The sequence below is a fragment of the Mercenaria mercenaria genome, chromosome 9 (assembly GCF_021730395.1).
Source record: "Mercenaria mercenaria strain notata chromosome 9, MADL_Memer_1, whole genome shotgun sequence".
Lineage (NCBI taxonomy): Eukaryota > Metazoa > Mollusca > Bivalvia > Venerida > Veneridae > Mercenaria > Mercenaria mercenaria.
Window position 1 is genome coordinate 77810887 of NC_069369.1, and position 27914 is coordinate 77838800.

The 27914-nt window shown below is 38.1% G+C and overlaps 1 protein-coding gene across 2 annotated transcripts in view; it reads right to left on the reverse strand.

Moving 5' to 3' along the window:
* Positions 1–27914, reverse strand: part of LOC123547552 (protein mono-ADP-ribosyltransferase PARP14-like) — a 221420-nt gene that overhangs the window by 54053 nt on the left and 139453 nt on the right. Inside the window, exon 18 of one of the 2 annotated variants that reach the window (XM_053551803.1) lies at positions 13512–22737. The exons of the other annotated variant lie outside the window; for it this stretch is intronic. Coding sequence (XP_053407778.1) covers positions 21905–22737 — 833 coding nt within the window. The 3' untranslated portion in view covers positions 13512–21904. Of the gene's footprint in view, positions 1–13511; positions 22738–27914 lie in introns of those variants that run through there. 2 annotated transcript variants of the gene reach the window in all.

The following is a 27914-nucleotide window of genomic DNA, read 5'->3' on the forward strand; positions in this document are numbered from 1 at the left end:
AAGGTCAAAAAATCATAATCAAGATCAATCAAAAGAATCATGAGTAAATATAGGTTAAAAGCTTTTCCTTTGGTATGACCTGGTGACCTAGTTTTTGACCCCAGATGACCCGATATCGAACTCGTCCAAGATTTTATTGAGGGTAACATTCTGACCAAGTTTCATTAAGATTGGGCCAAAATTGTGACCTCTAGAGTGTTAACAGTCAAATTGTTGACGACGGACGACGGACACAGGGTGATCACAAAAGGTCACCTTTGAGCACTTCGTGCTCAGGTGAGCTAAAAATCATTTTATTAAAGAGGGCCAAGATGGCCCTAGGTCGCTCACCTAAGTAAGACACCATAAAAGGGTAAACATGTTTTACCAGGATATTTCATGGAGACAAATATTCTGACCAATTTTCATTAAGTTTGGACCAAAAAACGTGACCTCTTGAGTGTAAACAAGCATTTTCTTTGATTTGGCCTAGTGACCTATTTTTTACTCCACATGACCCAGATTCGAACTTGCCAAAAATTTCATGAAAACAAACATTCTGAAAACGTTTCGGTAAGATTGGAGCAAAAAAAAATGGCCTCTAGACGGTATACAAGCTTTTCCTTTGATTTGAAATAGTGACCTAGTTTTTGACCCCACGTGACCCAGATTTGAAATCATCCAAGACTCAATGATAACAAACATTCTGACCAAGTTTTATGAAGAAAGAATCAACAAGAGGGCCATGAAGGCCCTGTATCGCTCACCTGACCTACTGACCTAAAGATCATCAAGATCAACATTCTGACCAAGTTTCATTAAGATATTTTCATAAATGTAGCCTCTAAAGTGTTAACTAGCTTTTCCTTTGATTTGACCCAGTGACCTAGTCATTGACCCCCACATGACCCAGATTCAAACCTGACCTAAAGATCATCAAGATTAACATTCTGATTAAGTTTCACGAAGATACAGTCATAAATGTGGCCACTAGGGTGTTAACAAGCTTTTCCTTTGATTTGACCTGGTGACCTAGTTTTTGACCCTAGATAACCCAAAAATCAAACTCGTCCAAGATTTTATTGAGGGTAACATTCTGACCAAGTTTCATTAAGATTGGCCCAAAATTGTGACCTCTAGCGTGTTAACAAGCTTTTCCTTTGATTTAACCTGGTGACCTAGTTTTTGAAACCACCTGATCCAGATTTAAACTTGACCTATGGATCATCAAGATTAACATTCCGACCAAGTTTCATTAAGATATGGTCATAAATGTGGCCTCTAGCGTGTTAACTAGCTTTTCCTTTTATTTGACCTAGTGACCTAGTTTTTGAACCCAGATGACCCAATATCGAACTCGTCCAAGATTTTATTGAGGGTAACTTTCTGACCAAGTTTCATTCAGATTGGGCCAAAATTGTGACCTCTAGAGTGTTAACAAGCTTTTCCTTTGATCTGACTTGGTCACCTAGATTTTGACCCTAGATGACCCAATATCGAACTCGTCCAAGAACTTTATTGAGGGTAACATTCTGACCAAGTTTCATTAAGATTGGACCAAAATTGTGACCTCTATAGTGTTAACAAGCTTTTCTTTGATTTGACCTGGTGCCTAGGTTTTGACCCCAGATGACCCAATATCGAACTCGTCCAAGATTTTATTGAAGGTAATATTCTGACCAAGTTTCATTAAGATTAGGTCAAAATTGTGACCTTTAGAGTGTTAACAGTCAAATTGTTGACGACGAACGGACGGACGGACGGACGGACGACGACGGAAGACGGACACAGGGCGATCACAAAAGCTCATCTTGAGCACTTCGTGCTCAGGTGAGCTAAAAATGTGCCCCTACGGTGTAAACAAGCTTATTCTTTGACTTGACCTGGTGACCTAGTTTTTGACCCTACATGACCCAGATAAAAATTCATCCGATATTTCATGCAGACAAACATTCTGACCAAGTTTCATGCACATCAAATGAACGAGTGTTAACAAGCTTTTCCTTTGATTTGACCGGGTGACCTAGTTTTTGAGCCCTATATGACCCAGTTTCGAACTTGGCCTAGAAATCATCAAGATAAACATTCTGACCAAGTTTCATGAAGATAGGGTCATAAATGTGGCCTCTAAGTTATTAACAAGCTTTTCCTTTGATTTAACCTGATGACCTAGTTTTTGACCCGACATGACCTAGATTCAATCCAGGCCTAGAGATCATCATTTATTTATTTATTTATTTAGGTTTTACGGCGCATCAACACAGTATAGGTTACATGGCGCCAAACAGGACTACAAATTTTGGTTCCACATCTCATTTACATCAAAAAAACAAGAGGACCATGATGGTCCTGAATCGCTCACCTATCCCCACATGACCCAGTGTTGAACTGTTTGTTTGTTTGTTTTGGGTTTAACGCCGTTTTTCAACAGTATTTCAGTCATGTAACGGCGGGAAGTTAACCTAACCAGTGTTCCTGGATTCTGTACCAGTACAAACCTGTTCTCTGCAAGTAACTGCCAACTTCCCCACATGAATCAGAGGTGGAGGACTAATGATATCAGACACAATGTCGTTTATCAAATAGTCACGGAGAACATACGCCCCGCCTGAGGATCGAACTCGCGACCCCGAGATCCGTAGACCAACGCTCTTACCTACTGAGCTAAGCGGGCGGGCTCAGTGTTGAACTGAGTATGACGTCGTTATTTCTATTATTTGACATAGTCACCTAGTTTTTGAGCACATGTGACCTAGATATCATCAAGATAAAAAATTCTGACCAATTTTCATGAAGATTCATTGAAAAATATGGCCTCTAGAGAGGTCACAAGCTTTTTCTATTATTTGACCTAATGACCTAGTTTTTGAAGACACGTGACCCACTTTAAACTTGACCTAGATATCATCAAGGTGAACATTCTCACCAATTTTCATGAAGATCTCGTGAAAAATATGGCCTCTAGAGAGGTCACAAGGTTTTTCTATTTTTCGACCTACTGACCTAGTTTTTGACCGCACATGACCGAGTTATGAACCTGACCTAGATATCATCAAGCTGAACATTCTCACCAGTGTTCATGAAGATCCATTGAGAAATATGGCCTCTAGAGAGGTCACAAGGTTTTTCTATTTTTAGACCTACTGACCTAGTTTTTGACCCCACGTGACCCAGTTTCGAACCTGACCTAGATATCATCAAGGTGAACATTCTGACCAATATTCATGAAGATCTCATGAAAAATATGGCCTCTAGAGGGGTCACAAGGTTTTTCTATTTTTAGACCTACTGACCTAGTTTTTAACCCCACGTGACCCAGTTTCGAACTTTTTCTAGATATCATCAAGGTAAACATTCTGACCATTTTCCTGAAGATCCATTGAAAAATATGGCCTCTAGAGAGGTCACAAGGTTTTTCTATTTTTAGACCTACTGACCTAGTTTTTGACCGCACGTGACCCAGTTTCGAACTTGACCTAGATATCATCAAGGTGAACATTCTGACCAATTTTCATGAAGATCCATTGAGAAATATGGCCTCTAGAGAGGTCACAAGGTTTTTCTATTTTCAGACCTACTGACCTAGTTTTTGATCCAACATGACCCAGTATCGAAATTGACCTAGATATCATCAAGGTGAACATTCTGACCAATATTCATGAAGATCTCATGAAAAATATGGCCTCTAGATAGGTCACAAGGTTTTTCTATTTTTAGATCTACTGACCTAGTTTTTACCCCCACGTGACCCAGTTTCGAACTTGGCCTAGATATCATCAAGGTGAACATTCTGATTAATTTTCATGAAGATCCATTGAGAAATATGGCCTCTAGAGAGGTCAAATAGTTTTTCTATTTTTAGACCTAATGACCTAGTTTTTGACCCCACGTGACCCAGTTTCGAACTTGACATAGATATCATCAAGGTGAACATTCTGACCAATATTCATGAAGATCTCATGAAAAATATGGCCTCTAGAGAGGTCACAAGCTTTTTCTATTTTTAGACCTACTGACCTAGTTTTTGACCCCACGTGACCCAGTTTCGAACTTGACCTAGATATCAAGGTGAACATTTTGACCAATTTTCATGAAGATCTTGTGAAATATATGGCCTCTAGAGAGGTCACAAGGTTTTTCTATTTTTAGACCTACTGACCTAGTTTTTGATCCAACATGACCCAGTTTCGAACTTGACCTAGATATCATCAAGGTGAACATTCTGACCAACTTTCATAAAGATCCCATGAAACATGTGACCTCTAGAGTGGTCACAAGCAAAAGTTTACAGACGCACGCACGCACGCACGCACGCACGGACGGACGACGGACGACGGACGCCGCGCGATCACAAAAGCTCACCTTGTCACTTTGGGTGAGCTAAAAACATGAGGTATGGAATCAAAATTTGCATACCTGCTGGAATCACAGAGTTACTGCAAAACCAAGTGTTAAGACCCTATTAATCGCCTCTTACGATCATGCAAGGGTAAGGCAGTGGTTCCAATTCTTTTCATACACAGATCGTCCCAGAACCACATGGGGCAAGATAAACATTCTGTGCAAGTTTGTATCAAATCAAAGCAAAAATGAAACCTCTATATGGCTTAACGGGCCCAAAATAGAATTTTCCCCTTTCAGGGGCAGTAACTCTAGAACTCATGATGGAATCAAGCCAGTTTTCAAAAGGAACCAAGATCTTATTGCGACTTCAGTTGTGTGTAAGTGTGGTTAAAATCAAATATAAAATGTCACTTCTATCGTGTTCACAAGGTAAAACTTAACAAATTTTGGCTCTTTCAGGTGTCAATCAGGGGCCGTAACTCCGGAACCTATGATTGGAATCTGTTCAAGATATCTTGCAAGTTTGTACCAATTCAGATTCTATAAATTATGGCTGCAAAAGCCAATATAGCAAATTTTGGACCTTTCAGGGCCATAACTCTGGAACCAATATTTGGATCTGGCCAGTTTTAGACAGGAACCGAGATATTATGCCAATACAAGCTGTGTGCAAGTTTGATTAAAGTTGATTGCAAAATGTGGTCTCTATCTTGTTCACAAGCCAAAAATAGCAAATTTTGGCCATTTAAGTGGCCATAACTCTGGAACCCATGATGGGATCAGGCCAGTTTTCGAAAGAAACGAGATATTTTGCCAATACAAGTTGTGTGCAAGTTCGATTAAAGTTGATCGCAAAATGTGTTCTCTATTGTGTTCACAAGCCAAAATTAGCAAATTTTGGTCATTTAAGGGGAAATGCCACAGTTGCCTCTATGTATATAGGGCATAAAATTTCCTACGGGCAGAATTTCTTTTAACGGTGTGTACTGACTGGGAAACAAGTTTAAAACAGAAATATGTATCAAAAAATCAAAGGTACTCAGGCTTGATCTTTGAAAGCAGATTTTTTTCAGTATTTTCCGACTTTCAAGGGCAGATAATTCATGACCAAGGCTGGGTTCCTATGGTTTGCTTTATTTCATAGTTCTGTTTTTGATTTGATTCTCTGTCAGTAAAAAAGGTTTAAAGAGGAAATTCCTTCTGTAAGAATGTTTTTTGCCCCATGTCAATATAGAGACTGTTGCAAATGTCCTTAACTATGAACATGACAAAGTGATACCGCAAAGTCCTAGTCTTTCCTATAGACCGAATTTCTTTAAACTTTTTATACTGACTGCAAATGAAGTCTGAAACAGAAATAAAATTTGAAATACACAGTTCTCTTGCTTTGATCTTGAATTATCTGTCTTTAAAAAATGGAATTTTTAGTATTTTCTGATTTTCAAGGGCAGATTACTCAAGATCATGCCTGGGTACCTATGATGTTTATACATATTTCCGTTTTAAACTTGATTCTCAGTCAATACAGAAAGTTTAAAGAAATTCTGCCCGTAAGAAAAATTTTGCCTATATACATATAGGCAACTGTCCCATTTCCTCTTAAGGGGCCATAATTCTGGAACATATGATGGGATCTGGCCAGTTTTCGAAAGGAACCGAGATATTATGCCAATACAAGTTGTGTGCAAGTTTGATTAAAGTTGATTGCAAAATGTGGTCTCTATCTTGTTCACAAGCCAAAAATAGCAAATTTTGGCCATTTAAGTGGCCATAACTCTGGAACCCATGATGGGATCAGGCCAGTTTTCGAAAGAAACGAGATATTTTGCCAATACAAGTTGTGTGCAAGTTTGATTAAAGTTGACCGCAAAAGGCTGGGTTCCTATGGTTTGCTTTATTTCATAGTTCTGTTTTTGATTTGATTCTCTGTCAGTAAAAAAAGTTTAAAGAGGAAATTCCTTCTGTAAGAAAGTTTTTTGCCCCATGTCAATATAGAGACTGTTGCAAATGTCCTTAACTATGAACATGACAAAATGATACCGCAAAGTCCTAGTCTTTCCCATGGACCGAATTTCTTCAAATTTTGTATACTGACTGCAAATGCAGTCTGAAACAGAAATAAAATTTAAAATACACAGTTCTCTTGCTTTGATCTTAAATTACCTGTCTTTAAAAATGGATTTTTTAGTATATTCTGATTTTCAAGGGCAGATTAATCAAGATCATGCCTGGGTACCTATGATGTTAATACATATTTCCGTTTTAAACTTGATTCTCAGTCAATACAGAAAGTTTAAAGAAATTCTGCCCGTAAGAAAAATTTTGCCTATATACATATAGGCAACTGTCCCATTTCCCCTTAAGGGGCCATAATTCTGGAACCTATGATGGGATCTGGCCAGTTTTCGAAAGGAACCGAGATATTATGCAAATACAAATCTGCAAGTTTTATCAAAATTGATTGCAATATGTGGTCTCTATCGTGTTCACAAGAAATTGTGGACGGACGGACGGACGGACGGACTGACGGACTGACGGACGACTGGCGATCACAAAAGCTCACCCTGTAACTACGTGACAGGTGAGCTAACAAGAGCTGTCAGAGGACAACAACGCTCGACTTTTCAGCAACCTTGTCAGTTGAATGAAAATAAAAGTTGAAAAATGGCAATAATTTTGTAAAATTGCAAAACAGGGTTATGGAACCTGTAAAATGCATATCAGCTCATGACAATGAACAACAATGTGAAGTTCAATCCATTCCCATTAGTGGGTACTGAGATACCCGAGCTTACATACAAATACTTAACCAACTGCTAAGTCAAAAAAGGGACATAATTTTGTAACAAGAGGGCCATGATGGCCCTATATCACTCACCTGTTATCATTGCACTTGAGGACAAGAAGGTCCTCAGAAAAAATATCTAAGTCCAAAGGACAGAAACAACAAAGGGAAGAAATTAAACCAAAAAGGAAAAACAATTCTTACAAGGTACAGATATGTCAAAATACACCTAAAAATTGGAGGTACCATCCATGTTGTACGACAGAAAAGTGGTCTCGGATTTTCCCTACGGCCAATAATAAAAAAGTTACTAAAACAAGCTATTTATAGTAACGTAAAAGGGAAGTAATTAAAAAAAATGATTGTAAGTTAACAAAAGAAGGATCTGCCAAATAAATCTGTTGACATAAATGAAATTTCAGATCAGTATCTTCATTAGTTACGGAGATATACCCATTTTAATTTGAAATAAAGGGAGGTAATTTGAAATAAAATCAGTCCATAGTTATCTACCCTCATTGGCTCAGTCCAACTAATGACAATAATGTAATTTCAAATAAGTCCTGTAAGTACTTACTGATATAAATCCATTTTGATTACAATCAGGGGAGTTAATCAGATATAAAATAACTCTGGAACCTACGAATGTATCTGATTTGTCATGGAATCCAAGATTTATTGTTGTTGAAGATATTTTGGAAGTTTGTATCAAATAAAACCATAAATGAAGTCTCTATATGGCTGCAAAAGCCAAAATAGCCAATTTTGGACCTTTAAGGGGCCATAACTCTGGAACCCATGAAGGAATCTGGCCAGTTCAAGAAAGGAACCAAGATCTTGTGGTGATACAAGTTTTGTACAAATTTGGTTAAAATCAAATTATAAATGAAGCTGCTATTGTGCAGACAAGGTCAAAATAGCTAATTTTGGCCAATTCAGAGGGCCATAACTCTGGAATCCATTATGGGATCTGGCCAGTTCAAGAAAGGAAACGAGATCTTATGGTGACACAAGTTTTGCGCAAGTTTGATTAAATTCAAATCATAAATGAAGCTGCTATTGTGCAGACAAGGTCAAAATAGCTAATTTTGGCCCTTTCAGGGGCCATAACTCTGGAATCCATTATGGGATCTGGCCGGTTCAAGAAAGGAACCGAGATCTTATGGTGACACAAGTTTTGTGCAAGTTTGATTAAATTCAAATCATAAATGAAGCTGCTTTTGTGCAGACAAGGTCAAAATAGCTAATACTGGCCCTTTCAGGGGCCATCACTCTGGAACCCATAAAGGGATCTGGCCAGTTCAAGAAAGGAACCAAGATCATATGGTATTACAAGTTGTGTGCAAGTTTGATTAAATTCAAATCATGATTGAAGCTGCTATTGTGCAGACAAGGTCAAAATAGCTAATTCTGGCCCTTTCAGGGGCCATAACTCCGGAACCCATAAAGGAATTTGACCAGTTCAAGAAAGGAACGAACCGAGATCTTATGGTGATACAAGTTGTGTGCCAGTTTGGTAAAAATCAGATTATAAATAAAGCTGCTATTGTGCAGACAAGGTCAAAATTGATAATTTTTGCCCTTTCAGGGGCCATAACTCTGGAACCTGTAATGGGATCTGGCAAGTTCAAGAAAGGAACTGAGATCTTATGGTGATACAAGTTGTGTGCAAGTTTGGTTAAAATAAAATCATAAATGAAACCACTATCGTGCAGACAAGAAATTGTTGACGCACGAGACGGACGCACGAGACGGACGCACGGACGGACTGACGACGGACGACGGACGAAGGGTGAACACAAAAGCTCACCTTGTCACTATGTGACAGGTGAGCTAAAAATGCAATGTAGGGTTATGTAACATCTGCATTACATGTCAGATCATGACAGTGAACAAGTGTGTGAAGTTTCAATTCATTCCCATAAGTGGGTACTGAGATACCAGCTTACATACAAAAACTTAACCAAAAACTGCTAAGTCGAAAAAGGGACATAATTTTGTAAAAATGCAAAGTAGAGTTATGGAACCTTTCCAATGCATGTCAGATTATATCAGTGAACAAGTGTGTGATGTTTCAATCCATTCCCATTAGTAGGTACCGAGATACCAGCTTACATATAAAACCCAGCTTACATATAAAACCTTAACCAAAAATTTCTAAGTCGAAAAATTGGCATAATTTCATAAAAAAGCAAAATAGACTTATGGAACCTGTGCAATGTTAGTAAGTTTATCACAGTGAATAAGTGTGTGAAGTTTCAAAAACCGTTTCCCATAAGTGGTTACTGAGATACCAGCTTACATATAAAAACTTAACCAAATCGGGACGCCGACGCCGACGTGGACCCCGACGCATGAGTGAATCCAATTGCTCTACCTATTCTTTGAACAGCCGAGCTAACAAGAGCTGTCTGATGACAGCGCGCTCGACTATTCGAAGAATTGACTGAAGAATGGGGTCAAAATATTTCCACGGATATTCAGACAAAAGAAATAAATAGATTAGACAAACAATGTTCCTGTATTACTTTGATTTCGATAAGTCTTGCGCTAAATGGCAATATATGAGCCAATTTCAAAGTCCAAAAAAGGCCATAATTCAGTCAAAATAGTTATGTACTCTTGCCTACAGATAGAAATCATAATGATAAACAAGTGTTCAAAGTTTAAAAGCCATATGTCAAATAATTTTGACAAAACATGGACTTGTATGAAAACAGAACCAATTTCAAAGTCCAAAAAGGGCCATAATTCAGCCAAAATAGATGACAGAGTTATGTTTTCTTTCCTACAGATAGAGACTATTATACTAAACAAGTGATAAAAGTTTCAAAGCCATATGTCAAACACTTTACAAACAAGGCAGTCTGAACGACAGCTAAATCCCCCGCCACTGCTATGGATAGTGAAAGGGTAAACCTTTGATTTTAGCTGTGACCTTGACCTTGAACTGACATGGCTGACTCATGAATTCTGCACAACGTCTTGAGGAGGTGATCATTTGACCCAAGTTTCATGAAAATCCTTCAAGGGGTTTAGGAGATACAGAGCTGAAACCTTTGACCTTCAGTTGTGACCTTGACCTTGAGTTGACATGGCTGACTCATGAGTTCTTGATGAGGTGATCATTTGACCCAAGTTTGATGAAAATCTTTCAAGGGGTTTAGGAGATACAGAGTGGACACCAAATGGAAGGCTCAAACCTTCTACCCTTAGTTGTGACCTTGAGCTGGCATGGTTGACTCATAATTTCTGCACATCATTTTGATGAGGTAATCATTTGACCCAAGTTTTATAAAATTCCTTCAAGGGGTTTAGGAGATATAGAGCGGACACGAAATGGAAGGCTCAAAACTTTGACCTTCAGTTGTGACCTTGACCTTGAGCCGACATGGCTGACTCATTAGTTCTGCACATCGCCTTGATGAGGTGATCGTTTGACCCAAGTTTGATGAAAATCCTTCAAGGGGTTTAGGAGATATAGAGCGGACACAAAATGGAAGGCTCAAACCTTTGACCCTAAGTTGTGACCTTGACCTTGAGCCGGCATGACTGACTCATGGGTTCTGCACATCGTCTTGATGAGGTGATCATTTGACCCTTTTTTTTATAAAATTCCTTCGAGGGGTTTAAGAGATATAGAGCTGACACAAAATGGAAGGCTCAAACCTTTGACCCTGAGTTGTGACCTTGACCTTGAGCTGGCATGGCTGACTCATGGGTTCTGCACACCGTCTTGATGAGGTGATCATTTGAACCAAGTTTTATAAAATTCCTTCAAGGGGTTTAGGAGATATAGAGCGGACACAAAATGGCAGGCTCAAACCTTTGACCTTGAGTTGTGACCTTGACCTTGAACCGACAAGGCTGACTCATGGGTTCTGCACATCGTCTTGATGAGGTGATCATTTGACCCAAGTTTGATGAAAATCCTTCAAGGGGTTTAGGAGATATGGAGCGGACACGAAAGTGTTACGGACGGAAGGACAGACGGAAGGACGGACGGAAGGACGGACGCAGACCATTCCTATAATCCCTCCGCCATGGCGGGGGATTAAAAATATGAACTGGTACGAAAAACTTAACCAAGATTTCTAAGTCAGAAGGGGCCATAATTCAGCTAAAATCCTTGATGGAGTTATGTACTCTTGCCTATACTGGACATGGTGATGGTAAACAGTTGTTGAAAGTTTCAAAGCTTTATCTCAAAAGACTTTGTCAAAATATGAACTGGTACGAAATATTAACCCAGATTTCTAAGTCAAAAAGGGCCATAATTCAGCCAAAATCTTTGATGGAGTTATGTGCTCTTGCCTATAACTGGACATGGTGATGGTTAACAAGTGTTGAAAGTTTCAAAGCTTTATCTCAAAAGACTTTGTCTAAATATGAACTGGTACGAAAAACTTAACCAAGATTTCTAAGTCGGAAGGGGCCATAATTCAGCCAAAATCCCTGATGGAGTTATGTGCTCTGGCCTATAACTGGCCATGATGATGGTTAACAAGTGTTGAAAGTTTCAACGCTTTATCTCAAAAGACTTTGTCAAAAAGTGGACTGGTACGAAAAACTTAACCAAGGTGTGACGCCGACGCCGACACCGACGCCGTGGTGAGTAGGATAGCTCTACTTATTCTTCGGGTTCAAAAGATGGAACACTACAAAAAAGGTCACAACAACAATAAGCTAGATTAAAAAAGGATTTTAACATAAAGGTAATCATGATTTTAAAAATAATATAACAATAGGGACATTAAAAATAGGCTTTACAGCAGTAACACCTGTGTCAGTTTAATTTCATATGGCACATGTCATCAAAGTAAAATTAGGTAAAATTCGAATGACACAATATGCTTTTAGCACTACTAACAAACAGTAACAGTAACAAACTGTGTTGGTTTGCTTTTTAGGAGTCATATTAACACAATTTAGGTGTGACTTTTCCAGCTACTGATGGCAGAGGAAGAACCCGGGAGCCTCTTTGGCATTATTTCGTACCAAAAAAACACTTGGTAGAACAATCAATATTCTGTAAACCAGCTGAATGACTTCCTCGAAAAAAAGACTTCTTCACCACCCACAAACAAAGTTTCGAACCCATGCAGCGAAGGGCAAGCGATATTAAGTCAGCGACCTAAACCGCTCGGCAATGAAGGTCCCATAAAACTTAATTAAAGACAGACAAACAAACAACGAGGTTCTGACTTTTAAGCGACTATTTTGCCAGTGTATACAATACAACTTTTATTCTGCTGATAATTAAAATAGTTAAAGATACTGATTCTGGTATGCAAGGTATATCGCCTATGGTCTGCGTACTGGCAGTAAGAGCCAATTTACAAGACTGGACGATTGATAGACTTGCTTCTGGTTATCATATTAAGCTACTGTATAGCTACTGTGCAGTAGATAGATTGCATGTGATATTTTTCACCTTTATAGCAAACCAGTTCTTACTTTTATGACCAGGTAAGAAAGCCAGCAATATTCAATTTTTCTGTTTTTATTTTGTTACTTAGATAAAAAGATCGTAATTAATTAATAATTGAAAAAATGCTTGTCATAACTCTTATTGAGTTTTAAATCATTATTTCATTTTTCATTAAATAAAGGTGAGAGTTTTCTAAAATAAATGGAGAGAATTGTCTTGATGTAAGAATTACAATTTAATTGGTCAGGACATTACTCAACAAGAATGAGCAATTACAATTAGTATATTATCAATTAGAATAATTTTGTGTATAATCTGATAAAAAGCTGCATTTCAATCAGTGAAATGTATAGCACTGGAAATAACCAATTATCTTTACATTTCAATAAAATTTATGATCCTCTGACATGGACTACATGTCAAGTCTACAGGGGTTTTATGGACCCTTATCAGACTGGACCAGACAGGATCATGTTTATTGGGGGATTAAAGTGTCTGGCTTTTAGGGGGGTCACTTATACAGGAGATTTTCTTTGCCTTTAATGTGATAGGTTTAATACAATTTTCAACGGTATTTCCGCTATGTGACGAAGGTCAATCTGACAACTTAGTATGTTAGGGTTTCACCTGGAGGGGATAACTTTTATTTACACTGTCTTGTGACTTTGGAACATGGTGGGGGTACGAGTGAGGTTAGGTGCAGCATAAACCGGTTTAAACTCCCCAGTGGTGGTTTTGCCACTGACCATTCCAAGGCGGTGCCCCACTGTGTTCCTGTATTTGTTTGTTTTGTCCTTGAGTGTTTACTCTGTGTGTGTGTGTGTGTGTGTGTGTGTGTGTGTAGTGCGCGAGTGTTGTTCGTGTGTGTCTTTGGGGATGCTGCGTTTTTGGAACGTGGCTTTCCCTGTTGGATATTCTTTCATGTTTTTTTTTACCCAAGGCAGCTAATCGGACGGACTGACAACTTCACAGTTGTATTTAGTTCATATCTTTTATCAATGAGCCTAAATATACCAAACATGAAAAAGAGATAATTGTAAAACAAACTACGCTTCAAAAATTAATCGCTCACCTGAGTAATATGAGCCACATGTTTCAAATGGCAAACTGATGCTAAAATATTAAGAAGGTAGGTCAGTAAGTTACATTCATGGTAACTGAAAGTCAGTTTTAAGATCGGTGTGCAAAACTGTACATGTCATCCAAATTGCAAGGCTGTATCTTAAAAAACAAGGAAGTAGGTCAGTAGGTCAAGGTCACAGTCGAGTGATCCCTAATCGCTTGGGGTCATCAGGTAATTATAATTAAACATTCTAGGAAATATTATCTGATAAGTTTTGAAGTATTGTTTCCTGTTATAACTCATTATAACAAATGATCCCCAGGGCGGGGCCTCTTTTCACCCCAGGGACATAATTTGAACAATTTTGATAGAGAAACACTAGGAAACGCAACATACCAAATACCAAAAGCCTAGGCACTGCAGTTTCGGGCAAGAATATTTTTACAGTTTTTTTTCTATATAAGTCTATGTAAATCTTGAGACCCTCCCCACCCCGGGGGCAGAACCTCTTTTCACCTCAGGGGCATAATATGAATACTTTTGGTAGAGGAACACAAGGCAATGCTACCTACAAAATATCAAAGACCTAGGTCTTGTGGTTTTAGACAAGAAGATTTTTCCTATGTAAGTCTATGTAAAACTTGTGACGCCCACCCCAGGGGCACAATTTGAACAATCTTAATGGAGGACCATAAGATGATGTCACATGCCAAATATCAAGGCTCTACGCCTTGCGGTTTTGGACAAGAAGATTTTTAATGTTTTTCAGAGTTCTGCATGGAATTAAATTCTTTGAACAATTTTGAAAGGGAGCCACCCAAGGATCATTCCTGTGAAGTTTGGGGTAATTCTGCCCAGTGGTTTCAAGAAGAAGACTTTTTTATAAAAGGTTGACGGACGCACGACACACGACTGACATTGAGCGGTCATAAAATGCTCACCATAAGCCTTTGGCTCAGGTGAGCTAAAAGGTAACAAACATTTGTAACTGATAAAAACAACCTAATCTGCATATTGTACTTTCCACATCTAAACTATTCAAGTAAAGCATTACATGATTTATTTATTTATTTATTTGGGTTTTACGGCGCACTAACACAGCATAGGTGATATGGCGCCAAACAGGACTACAAATTTTGGTTCGACATCTCATTTACATCGAAATAAAAACATGAGGTATGGAATCAAAATTTGCATACCTGCTGGAATCACAGAGTTACTGCAAAACCAAGTGTTAAGACCCTATTAGTCGCCTCTTACGATCATGCAATGGTAAGGCAGTGGTTCCCATTCTTTTCATAAACAGACCGTCCCAGAACCACATGGGGCAAGCATTACATGGCATTTAGCGTTACATGACATTTAATACTTAACCTGATTGGTTAACAACATGAAGCAAAATATCATTTATGCCTCCTTAAAGTGTTTTCACCACTAAACATGTTCATTGAAGCCTGAACACATAACGTACAAAAATATGAATAGCCTGAACACGGAAGCAGTGTACTGCAAAGAAAAGTGTGCATAGTACACCAATGTTAGCTACTGATCTTTACTTCAACTGAAAACACGCATATCTCCCAGCACAGCTTCATTTAAATGGCAAGATTATACGGATCTTAGTCATTCATGCTTTCCGTAACTTCGACTGATAAGTTGGGAAAACGCCTGCCTTACACATGCAGACATGTCATATCATTTTTCTTACCTACCGTTGATATATCTGCAATATTTTCAAAGATATTATCAATTAAAACTCGCTCTTACACCATGATGTCATAATAGGACGTCAAATTTTGACGTCAATATGCACACAGGAAAAGATAAGGTGATCTCTTTCTCGGATAACCTTGTCTTTCTCTCCGCGTGGTAGGAAATAAAACAAGAGGGCCAAGATGGCCCTAGGTCGCTCACCTGAAAAACACACCATAACTCACCAGTGTAAACAAGTTTGACCTAGTGATTTCATGGAAAAAATATTCTGACCAATTATCATTAAAATTGGAGCAAAACTCTAAAGTATAAACAAGTATTTTTTTATTTGATCTACTTTTTGACCCCAGATGACCAATATTCAAACTTGACCTGGATTTCATCAAGGCTATCATTCTGACCAAATTTTATGAAGATCAATTGTAAAATACAGCCTCTATCGCATACACAATGTTTTTCTTTGATTTGACTTAGTGACCTTGTTTTGACTCCAGACTACCCATATTCGTATGCCTTGATTTCATCAAGGCAACCATTTTCACCAAATTTTATGAAAATCCAGTGTAAAATGCAGCCCCTATTGCATACACAAGGTTTTTCCTTGGTTTGACCTAGTGACCTAGTGTTTGAACCCAGATGACCCATTTTCGAATTTGACCTAGATTTAATCAAGGCTATAATTCTGAAAAAAAGTTCATGAAGATCAGTTGAAAAATACAGCCTCTATCGCATACACAAGGTTTTTCTTTGATTTTACCTAGTGACCTACTTTTTGACCCCAGATGACCCATATTAAAATTCTATTTAGATGTCATAAAGGCTATCATTCTGACTTAATTTCAGGAAGATCAATTGACCTACTTTTTGACCCCAGATGACCCATTTTCAAACTCGGCCTAAATTTAATTTTTCCAAATTGGTGTAACACAAAGATGTGCTGGTAGAAGGACAAACATAAACATTAAACAGTACAATTAATTTCTTGGGGAAAAAGAAAGGGAAGCCATAAAAAGTAAATAGAATATTGTATAACTTGTTACGAAATGAAGGTTCTCACGCATAAACATAGTGAAATAGAGGGCCAAGATTGCCCTAAGTCGCTCACCTGTGTAACACACCGTAACAGTGTAAACATGTTTTACCTAGTGATTTCATGGAGACAAATATTCTGACCAATTTTCATTAAGATTGGACCAAAAAACGTGGCCTCCTGAGTGTAAACAAGCATTTTCTTTGATTTGACCTAGTGACCTAGTTTTTTTATCCCCCATGACCCAGATTCGAAGTTGTCCAAAATTTAATGAAAACAAACATTCTGCAAAAGCTTCGGGAAAATTGGAGCAAAAACGTGGCCTCTAGAGTGTATACAAGCTTTTCCTATGATTTGATCTAGTGACCTAGTTTTTGACCCCACGTGACCCAAATCTGAAATCATCCAAGACTTCATGATAACAAACATTCTGACCAAATTTAATAAAGACTGAATCAAAAATGTTCCACCTAGAGTGTAAACAAGCTTATTCTTTGATTTGACCTGGTGACATAGTTTTTGACCCCATATAACCCAAATAAAAATTCGTACGATATTTCATGCAAACAAACATTCTGACCAAGTTTCATGCACATCAAATGAACAAGAGTGTTAACAAGCTTTTCCTTTGATCTTATGACCTAGTTTCTGACCCCATATGACTCAGTTTCGAAATTGGGCTAGAAATCATCAAGTTAAACATTCCGACCAAGTTTCATGAAGATAGTGTCATAAATGTGGCCTCTAGGTTGTTAACTAGCTTTTCCTTTGATCTGACCTAATGACCTAGTTTTTGACCCGACATGACCCAGTTTCGACCCAGGCCTAGAGACCATCAAGATAATCATTCTGTGCAAGTTTGTATCAAATCAAAGCATAAATGAAACCTCTATATGGCTTAAAGGGCCAAAATAGAAATTTTGCCACTTTCAGGGGCAGTTACTCTAAAATCCATGATGAAATCTAACCAGTTTTCGACGGGAACCGAGATCTTATTGTGACTTAAGTTGTGTGTAAGTGTGGTTAAAATCAAATATAAAATGTCACTTCTATCGTGTTCACAAAGTAAAAGTTACAAAATTTTGGCTTTTTCAGGGGTCAATCAGAGGTCGTAACTCCGGAACCTATGATTGGATCTGACAGATTCATCATGGAATCCAAGATTTATTCATGCTGAAAATATTTTGCAAGTTTGTATCAAATCAAACCGTAAATGAAGTCTCTATATGGCTGCACAAGCCAAAATAGCAAATTTGGCCCTTTAAGGGTCCATAACTCTGGAACCCATGAGTGGATCTGGCCAGTTTTCGAAAGGAACCCAGATATTATGCCAATACAAGTTATGTGCAAGTTCGATCATAGTCAATTGCAAAATGCTGTCTATTGTGTCCACAAGCCAAAAATAGTAAATTTTCGCCCTTTAAGCGGCTAATACTCTGGAATCTATGATGAGATCTGGCCAATTTTCGAAACGAACTGAGATATTATGCCAATATAAGTTGTGTGCAAGTTTGATTAAAGTTGATTGCAAAATGTGGTCTCTCTCGTGTCCACAATCCAAAAATAGCAAATTCTGGCTATTTAAGGGGCCATAACTTTGGCACTCAAGATGGGATCTGGCCAATTTTCGAAGGAACCGACATATTATGCCAATACAAATTGTGTGCAAGATTTATTAAAGTTGAGCGCAAAATGTGGTCTCTATCGTGTTCACAAGGCAAACATTGCACATTTTGACACTTCAAGGGGCCATTACTCTGGAACCTATGAAGGGATCTGGCCAGTTTTCGAAAGGAACCAAGATATTATGCCCACATACAAGTTTTGTGCAAGTTTGATAATAATCAAATATAAAATGTGGTCTCTATCGTGTTCCCAAGGAAATTGTGGACGGACGGACGAAGAGCGATCACAAAAGCTCACCCTGTCACTACGTAGATTGTAAGCAGTGAAATTTAGCTTTTCCTATTCAAGTCCACAACAACCAATCAACCAAAACCCTGTAAAATATGCGTAACTAAGCTTAGTACTATAAAGTTTCATTGAAATCAAATCGGTAGTATAGGAGTTGTCTAGAAAAACTTTCATCAAAAATGACCTTTAAGGAAATAGAACAAGAGGACCATGAAGGCCCTGTATCGCTCACCTGATCTATTGACCTAAAGATCATCAAGATTAACATTCTGACCAAGTTTCATTAAGACATGGTCATAAATGTGGCCTCTAAAGTGTTAACTAACTTTTCCTTTGATTTGACCTGGTGACCTAGTTTTTGACCCCACATGACCCAGATACGAACTTGACCTAAAGATCATCAAGATTAACACTCTGATTAAGTTTCATGAAGATACAGTCATAAATGTGGCCTCTACAGTGTTAACAGCTTTCCCTTTGATTTGACCTGGTGACATAGTTTTTGATCCCAGATCAAAAAATATCAAACTCGTCCAAAATTGTTTTGAGGGTAACATTCTCACCAAGTTTCATTAAGATTGGGCCAAAATTGGGACCTCTAGACTGTAAACAAGCTTTTCCTTTAATTTGTCCTAGTGACCTAGTTTTTGACGCCCACCTGACCCAGATTTAAATGTGACCTATAGATCAGCAAGATTAACATTCTGACCAAGTTTCATGAAGATACAGTCATAAATGTGGACTCTACAGTGAAAACTAGGTTTTCCTTTGATTTGACCTGGTGACCTAGTTTTTAATCCTACATGATCCTAATTCAAAGTAAACCTTGAGATCATCAAGAATAACATTCTGACCAAGTTTCATGAAGATACAGTCATAAATGTGGCCTCTACAGTGTTAACAAGTTTTTCCTTTGATTTGGCCTGTTGACCTAGTTTTTGATCCCAGATGACCCAATATCAAACTCGTCCAAGACTTTATTGAGGGTAACATTCTGACCAAGTTTCATTAAGATTGAGGCAAAATTGTGACATCTAGAGTGTTAACAAGCTTTTCCTTCGATTTGACCTGGTGACCTTTTTTTTGACCCCAGATGACCCAATATCGAACTCATCTAAGATTTCATTGCGAGTAACACTCTGACCAAGTTTCATTAGGATTGGGCCAATATTGTGACCTCTAGAGTGTTAACAGTCAAATTGTTGACGACGACGGACGACTGACGGACGAACGGACGACGACGGACACAGGGCGATCACAAAAACTCACCTTTGAGCACTTCGTGCTCAGGTGAGCTAAAAAGTGGAAAACCACATTCAACCAAAAATCAATAACTAAACCAAATTATGCCAAAGATATGTAAAACTAGAAGATGCTTTTGTAGAAAAGCGCATGTCTCCCCCAATGCATAGTCGTATAGGCAAGTAGTCAGTAGGGGACAGGAGAACAAGTAAAAGAGACACTGGTGGTTGGCTGCAATAGGCATCATCTACTTGGCATGTCCAATCATCCGACTAAGTTTCAACATTCTGGGCCTAGTGATTCTAAAGTTATGAATTGGAAATGGTTTTCTATGTTCAGGCCCTGTGACCTTGACCTTTGATCGAGTGACCCCAAAATCAGTAGAGGTCATCTACTCTGCATGTCCAATCATCATATTAAGTTTCAGCATTTTGGATCAAGTGGTTCTCAAGTTACTGATAGGAATCTACTCTGCATGACCAATCATCCTATGAAGTTTCAACATTCTGGGTCAAGTGGTTCTCAAGTTATTGACATGAAATGGTTTTCCATGTTCAGGTCCCTGTGACCTTGACCTTTGAAGTGACCCCAAAAACAATAGCGGTCATCTACTCTGTAAGTCCTATCACCCTATGAAGTTTGAAGGTTGTAGGTCAAATGGTTCTCACGTTATTGACTGGAAATGGATTTCCATGTTCTGGCCGCTGTGACCTTGACCTTTCATCGATTGACCCAAAAAACCATAGGGATCATCTACTCTGCATGACCAATCATCCTATGAAGTTTCACAATTCTGGATCAAGTGGTTTTCAAGTTACTGACCGGAAATTGATTTCAGTGTTGTTAGCTGCGACCTTGGCCTTAAAAAGAATGATCCCAAAATCAATATGGGTCATCTACTCTGCATGTCCAATCATCCTATGAAGATTCAACATTCTGGGTCAAGTGGTTCTCAAGTTACTGACCAGAAATGTTTTTTCCACGTTCAGGCCCCTGTGACCTTGACCTTTGTAAGAGTGACCCCAAAATCTAAAGGGATCATCTACTCTGCATGTCCAATCATCCTATGAAGTTTCAACATTCTAGGTCAAGTGGTTCTCACGTTGTTGATCGGAAATGGCTTTCCATGTTCAGGCCCCTGCGACCTTGACCTTTGTTAGAGTGACCCCCAAATCAATAGGGCTCATCTACTCTGCATGACCAATCATCCTGTAAGGTTTTAACATTCTGGGTCAAGTGGTTCTCAAGTAATTGATCAGAAATGGTTTTCCATGTTAAGGCCCCTGTGACCTTGACCTTTAATAGAGTGACCCCTAAATCAATAGGGGTCATCTACTCTGCATGACTAATCATCCTGTAAGGTTTTAACTTTCTGGGTCAAGTGGTTCTCAAGTTATTGATCAGAAATGGTTTTCCATGTTAAGGCCCCTGTGATCTTGACCTTTATTATTAGAGTGAACCAAAAATCAATAGGGGCAATCTACTCTGCATGACCAATCATCCTATGAAGTTTCAACATTCTGGGTCAAGTGGTTCTCAAATTATTGATCGGAAATGGTTTTCCATGTTCAGGCCCCTGTGACCTTGACCTTTGATGGAGTAATCCCAAAAACAATTGGGGTCGTCTACTCCAAAAGCCCTGCCACCCTATGAAGTTTGAAGGTTCTAGGTCAAATGGTTCTCCAGTTATTGATCGGAAATGTAGTGTGACGGACGGACGGACAGGGGGAGACATAACTAACCTTGGTACTAAACCCTTTTTTACAAAGTTTGGTTGAAGTCCCAACAGAAATTTTGGTAGTTTAATGTTCGTGTAAAATAGAGACAGACAAACAGACTGGCTGACATACAGACTGACAGACAGCACAAATCATCTACACCACATACGGGGAAACAGAAAAACGTTTTCCGTGTTCTTACAGACTAGAGTACAAAGAAGGCATAATTCATTAGTAAACTTAGTACATACGCTTCTTTACTTTTACAGAAGATACTACGCATCACTGAATTTAAAACAGTTTCAATTTCACAGTTCAAGTACACTCTTTGTTCTCTCCAACAATATACAAAAGATTACTGTCTCTGAGGTTGTTTAAAGTGAAAAAAATAATAAAAACTACAAGTAGAATGGATTAGGTAAACTTATAGAAAATCAACTGGTTCCTTCTTAAAATCAAAACTGATTCTGGATAAAATATGTCTGCATAAAAAGACTCTTTCTATAAATATTTGCTTCGATAAAAGTCAAAGAGAACATAGGAATAAACAAGTAAATATTATTCTTAACAATTTATATCACTATCAACAATATTCCGCCTAAATCATATGCCACAATAATTATATTCGTGAACATGATACAGTTAAGACAACAATATGCTTTCAAAAACATTCTCAATATATGTTTCAATAATTTAGCTGATTATGACACGTCCTACATAATTTCATGTCATCAAGACTTAAAGAGCAAGTATTAAAGTTATTTTCCCTAGGAGAATGACAATAGTTTCTACAAACCTCACATTGTATCACAGTTTGGTTTGTAGCGAGATTAAGTAAATCTTTACACTGACAGCAAATAGCTACCATATACACTTTCCTACGCTGTGAAGTTACATCGCCAGGAAATTCAGGAAACGGCAATAAAGCCTTCTGTGACAAACAACCGTACAAATGGTTTCGCATTTGTTTCAAATCATAGCGATCTCCAGATGGATCTTGCCTACCTGCAAGACTAAATGCAGCGGCAATAGCAAAAAGCCCACAGTCAGCTTTGTTTTTCTGCTTTTGGAATTGCGCTAATTCAACAGTAATAGCTGTTGATTCATCTACTGGTGACATTCTGATTATTTGTTTCAGACAAAAGCTGTCAAAATGACGATACATGCTGTCAAACACTTTAATTACACCAGGGTCACACCCAATTGTTGTTGCCGTGACCCAATGATGTCCATGAGAATGTAGGATCTGTAGAAATTCTCCTGTACACTTCGTAGCCTGTCCTACCGTTGTAACACAAACATCCTCTAACCCACTTATATCCGAGTTAGTATTTTTAATGATCCTACTAGCCCTATCAATATCATCATCTTCCAACCAATATTTTGGATCATGTATACGTTGCAAACCTTTGAATGGTGAGACATAGTTTGCTTCTCTGACTTTTTCTTTTCTGATCAACTTTTGCTGCACCATGTGTTCAGATTTGTCGAACTGTGTTTCCGAGTCAGAGTCATCATCTACCAAGCAGAAGAGATGACATGTGGTAAAATTGCTTTGAATTGTTAAAACCTATCAGACAACTGACATTCAATGTCTATATCTTTGTTTTTTGAAAGAACAGATTGGCAGATTTGTAACAGTATCAAATATGATTTAATAAGGTTGTTCAATAATAACATATGTCAAGATGTTCATTAAAAATATATGCCTCTATCCCATCTCACAATGGCTAGTTGGAAGAACGTGGTATGATAACAGTCTAAAACACACTTTAACCATGATCTTTAACCTAATAACCCTAAAAGTATTACAGGTCTTCTCCTGACCACATACACTCACACTTAGTTTGACGTAGTAGGTAAAAGCATTACTAAAACCATTTTCAGTCCCATTATTCCTAACCTTTGATACCCGAAACAATAGCGCTCATCTGCTGACAACAGGTAATCGACCCCTGAATTCGGTAACCCATGATTTGTCCATTTATTGACTGAAAACTGCTTTCTATCTTCAGCCCAGACATTCTACAAAACTGATAAGAAACAGTTTTACAATCTTAATCTCACCATGAGCGCGACGCTTGACCTCTTTACCACCAAATTGATTGTGGTTATCTACTGACGACAAGCAATCACCATATAGTTTGATGTCCTTGCAAAAGGATTTTCCACCAAACTCTTTCAGCCTTAAGCTCAAGGTAACCTTTACATCTACCCTACTCATCAAAAACAAAAGCAGACAACTACTGAGAACTGGCAATCTTCAAATGAAGATTGACTGTCAAAGGTGCAAGCATTCCCGTTATTGTTCCAAAACCAAAATTTTTCAGCCAAAGGGTCAATGTAACCTCGATCATTTACCTACTTAACCCTTACCCTGCTAAATTTCTATAATAAACTTGTCCATCTTCCAATTTGGACAGTACCATTAACTGTTAGCGGTGCTTACCAAACTGATACTGGCTGAATAGTGAACAGTGCAGATCATGATCAGACTGCAAGGATGTGCAGGCTGATCATGATCTTCACTGGTCGCAAAAGCAGGACCAATCGTGTCCAGCATGCTAAGGGTTAATCAAAAACGTAAGGGCCGCCTACTCACCAAGAACTGATTGACTGACATGACCAAAACAATATACCACCGCTCTTTGTTAGTGGGGATATAAATATCACATGTTATAGTATGCACGTTGATGTTATGTGAAATAACAAACTTTTGAGGTCTATTTTTAACAAGTATATACAAGGATATTTCAAAATGCAAGCATTTTCCACATGACAGTCACTTCTGCTTGGTTTCTATCACACGACATGAGGTGTTAGACGTTTTCAATTTCTAACAAATCTGTGATCAATAAAATATTTCAATACACTTAGGATTCAATCTAGATGTAAAACAATAATTTATACAATAAGTAATCTATCCATCAGACTTTAATTATCAAAACAGGAAAGAAATAAATAATGTGTGTCCAGAAGACACTTGTGCCCACTTCTTGTCACTATTATGGTTATGCGTTACTTATTGACAATGCAAAAGACTAAATACACTAATTTTTCCTCTGGCTGGGGATGCGAGCCATTAGGAGTGCGAAGGGAGGGGGGTGAGGGGGTATGGACATACAAAACGTCTTCAAGAAACACAGAAGAAGAGAACCATAAATGGCTTTAACTTACTCAACTGACCTTGCCTATTTGACTTAAATATATGTATGACACACAGTTTAAAGAATGGTAACAATTGCTTTTAGTATGAAAGGCTCTTCAACCTTCACCTTGGAATACGACCGTACAAATGATTCAAAAGACAATCTTATCACTAGTATCAATTAAATGTTGCATGGAAACAATGCGGCATATAATAATCGTAAGACAAGAGGGCCATGAAGGCCCTGTATCGCTCACCTGACCTATTGACCTAAAGATCATCAAGATTAACATTCTGACCAAGTTTCATTAAGGATAACATGGTGTAATAGCCATATTTCATATCTTGTAACTGAATTGTAATATTTAAATCAAAGTTGGTCACTTTAAGGACGTATGCTAGAATTTGGTGCGAAAATTTTCCCAATAACAGAATTTCTTCAAACTTTGGATATTGAAGGACAATCATCTAAGAAACAAAAAAATGTAATAAAAATCATAGGTCACCGGTATCGAAAAAGAGTTATCTGCCCTTGAAAACGGCATTTCCTCCAAAAATGACGTTTTCAAGGGCAGATAACTCTTTTTCGAATCCGGTGACGTATGATTTTTATTGCATTTTTTTTGTTTCTTAGATGATTGTCCTTCAATATCCAAAGTTTAAAGAAATTCTGTTATTGGGAAAATTTTCGCCCATCTCATATACAGGGAATTCTAGCGTACGCCTTTAAAGACATTCAAAATAAAAAACTTTTCACAGAGAGATTTTTCAAATTTTATCATTTTTGGGGGAGATAATCGGTATTGAGGTTAGCATTGATACCTATGGGAAATATATAATTTCTTTGATTATGAGAATCTGACCTTGAGTTTCGAGAAAATTTTGCGGTAGAAAGCTGCATTATATGATTCTGATACAAATATCAAAAAGAAATCTCAAATTCCCCGAAGGGGAAAGGAGAAAATCATTTTTTTTCTAGTTTTCAGGGGAGAATGAAAAACCAAAATTATCAAGGGAGGTAATCTAAAGGAAATTTTGAGAACTTCTGTCACTACATAACTTGTCAATATGCACCTTACTTCTATCGTTTGACATTTTTAAAGCTAACATTATCAAGTTGTATGTACGCTTGGTGAAATTGAGGCCTATTACACCATGTTATCCTTAAGATATGGTCATAAATGTGGCCTCTAAAGTGTTACCTAGCTTTTCCTATGATTTGACCCGGTAACCTAGTTTTTGACCCCAAATGACCAAGATTCAAACTTGAACTAAAGATCATCAAGATTAACATTCTGATCAAGTTTCATGAAGATATAGTCATGAATGTGGCCTCTGGAGTGTTAACAAGCTTTTCCTTTGATTTGACCCGGTGACCTAGTTTTTGATCCCACATAACCCAGATTCGAATTTGACCTAAAGATCATCAAGATTACCATTCTGACCAAGTTTCATGAAGATACAGTCATAAATGTGGCCTCTAGAGTGTTGACAAGCTTTTCCTTTGATTTGACCTAGTGACCTAGTTTTTTACTCCACCTGAGTCAGATTTGAATGTGACCTATAGATCATCAAGATTCACATTCTGACCAAGTTTCATTAAGATATGGTCATAAATGTGGCCTCTACAGTGTTAACTAGCTTTTCCTTTGATTTGATCTGGTGACATAGTTTTTAAGCCTAGATGACCCAATATCGAACTTGTCCAAGACCTTATTGAGGGTAACATTCTGACCAAGTTTCATTAAGATTGCGCGAAAACTCTGACCTCTAGAGTGTTAAAAAGCTTTTCCTTAGGTCTGACCTGGTGACCTGGTTTTTAAAGCCAGATGACCAAATTTCGAACTCGCCCAATATGTTATCGAGGGTAACATTCTGACCAAGTTTCATTAAGATTGAGCCAAAATTGTGACCTCTAGAGTGTTAACAAGCTTTTCCTTTGATCTGACCTGGTGACCTAGCTTTTGACCCCTAATGACCCAATATCGAACTAATCCAAGATTTTATTGAGAGTAACATTCTGACCAAGTTTCATTAAGGTTGGGCCAAAGTTGTGACCTCTAGAGTGAGAGGAAGGACGACGGACGACGGACACAGAGCGATCACAAAAGCTCGCCTTTGAGCACTTCGTGTTCAGATCAGCTAAAAATAGACAGGATAAAGTATATATGGAAATACCTCAATCACATTATAATATAAAAATTTATTTTCTATCTGAAAGTTAGAGCGGCATTAGTCATTCAGTCTTACAATATAAATCTCCATTACTAAACTCAACTCCAGTTCACTCTTGGTTTCAGTTTATGCCTTTATAACCTACCTCACTTATAAAATCCACTCCTATCCATGTTTTAGTACATGCTGCCATGAACCCAAATTTTGACCTATTATAATTATAAACAAAAGCATCGCCTGCTTGGGCCATCGCTCGTCTGAAAGTTCAGGACAATATGCAAGAAAATAGTTACTAGTTACTGTTCTTGGCCTTCTTTCTCATCTTAATTGATGACAAAAATGTAAGTAATGTAAGTATTCCAGAAAAGTGAACTTAAAAGCAACCAAGAACTAGAAGATGCTTTTGCAAAAAAGCGCATGTCTCCCCCAATGCAAAGTGGTATAGGCAAGAAGTCAGTAGGGGTCAGGAGCGAAAGTCAAAGAGACACTGATGGTTGGCTGCAATAGGGATCATCTACTTGGCATGTCCAGTCATCCCGCTAAGTTTCAACACTCTTGGCCTAGTGGTTCTCAAGTCACTGTTCAGGCTCCTGTGACCTTGACCTTTGATCAAGTGACCCCAAAATAAATAGGGGTCATCTACTCTGCATGTCCAATCATCCTATTAAGTTTCAACATTCTAGGTCAAGTGGTTCTAAAGTTATTTTCCGGAAATGATTTCACATGACCAGGCCCCTGTGACCTTGACCTTTAATAGACTGACCCAAAAATCATTAGGAGTCATCTACTCTGCATGTTCAATTATTCTATGAAGTTTCAACATTCTGGATCAAGAGGTTCTCAAGTCACTGATCGGAAATGGTTATCAATGTTCAGGCCCCTGTGACCTTCACCTTTAATGGAGTGATCCCAAAATCGGTAGGGGTCATCTACTCTGCAGGAGCAATCATCCTATGAAGTTTCAACATTCTGGGTTTAGTGGTTCTCAAGTCACTGACCGGAAATTGTTTTCCATGTTCAGGCCCCTGTGACCTTGACCTTTAATAAGAGTGAACCCAAAATTAATTGGGGTCATTTACTCTGCATGTCCAATTATCCTATAAAGTTTTAACATTCTGGGTCAAGAGGTTCTCAAGTTATTGATCGGAAACAGTTTTCCATTTTCAGGCCCCTGTGACCTTGACCTTTGACAGAATGATCCCAAAATCGATAGGGCTCATCTACTTTGCATGTACAATCATCCTATGAAGTTTCAACATTCTGGGTCAAGTGGTACTCAAGTTACTGATCGGAAATGGTTTTTAATGTTTAGGCCCCTGTGACCTTGACCTTTAACAGAGTGACCCCAAAAACAATAGGGGTCATCTACTCT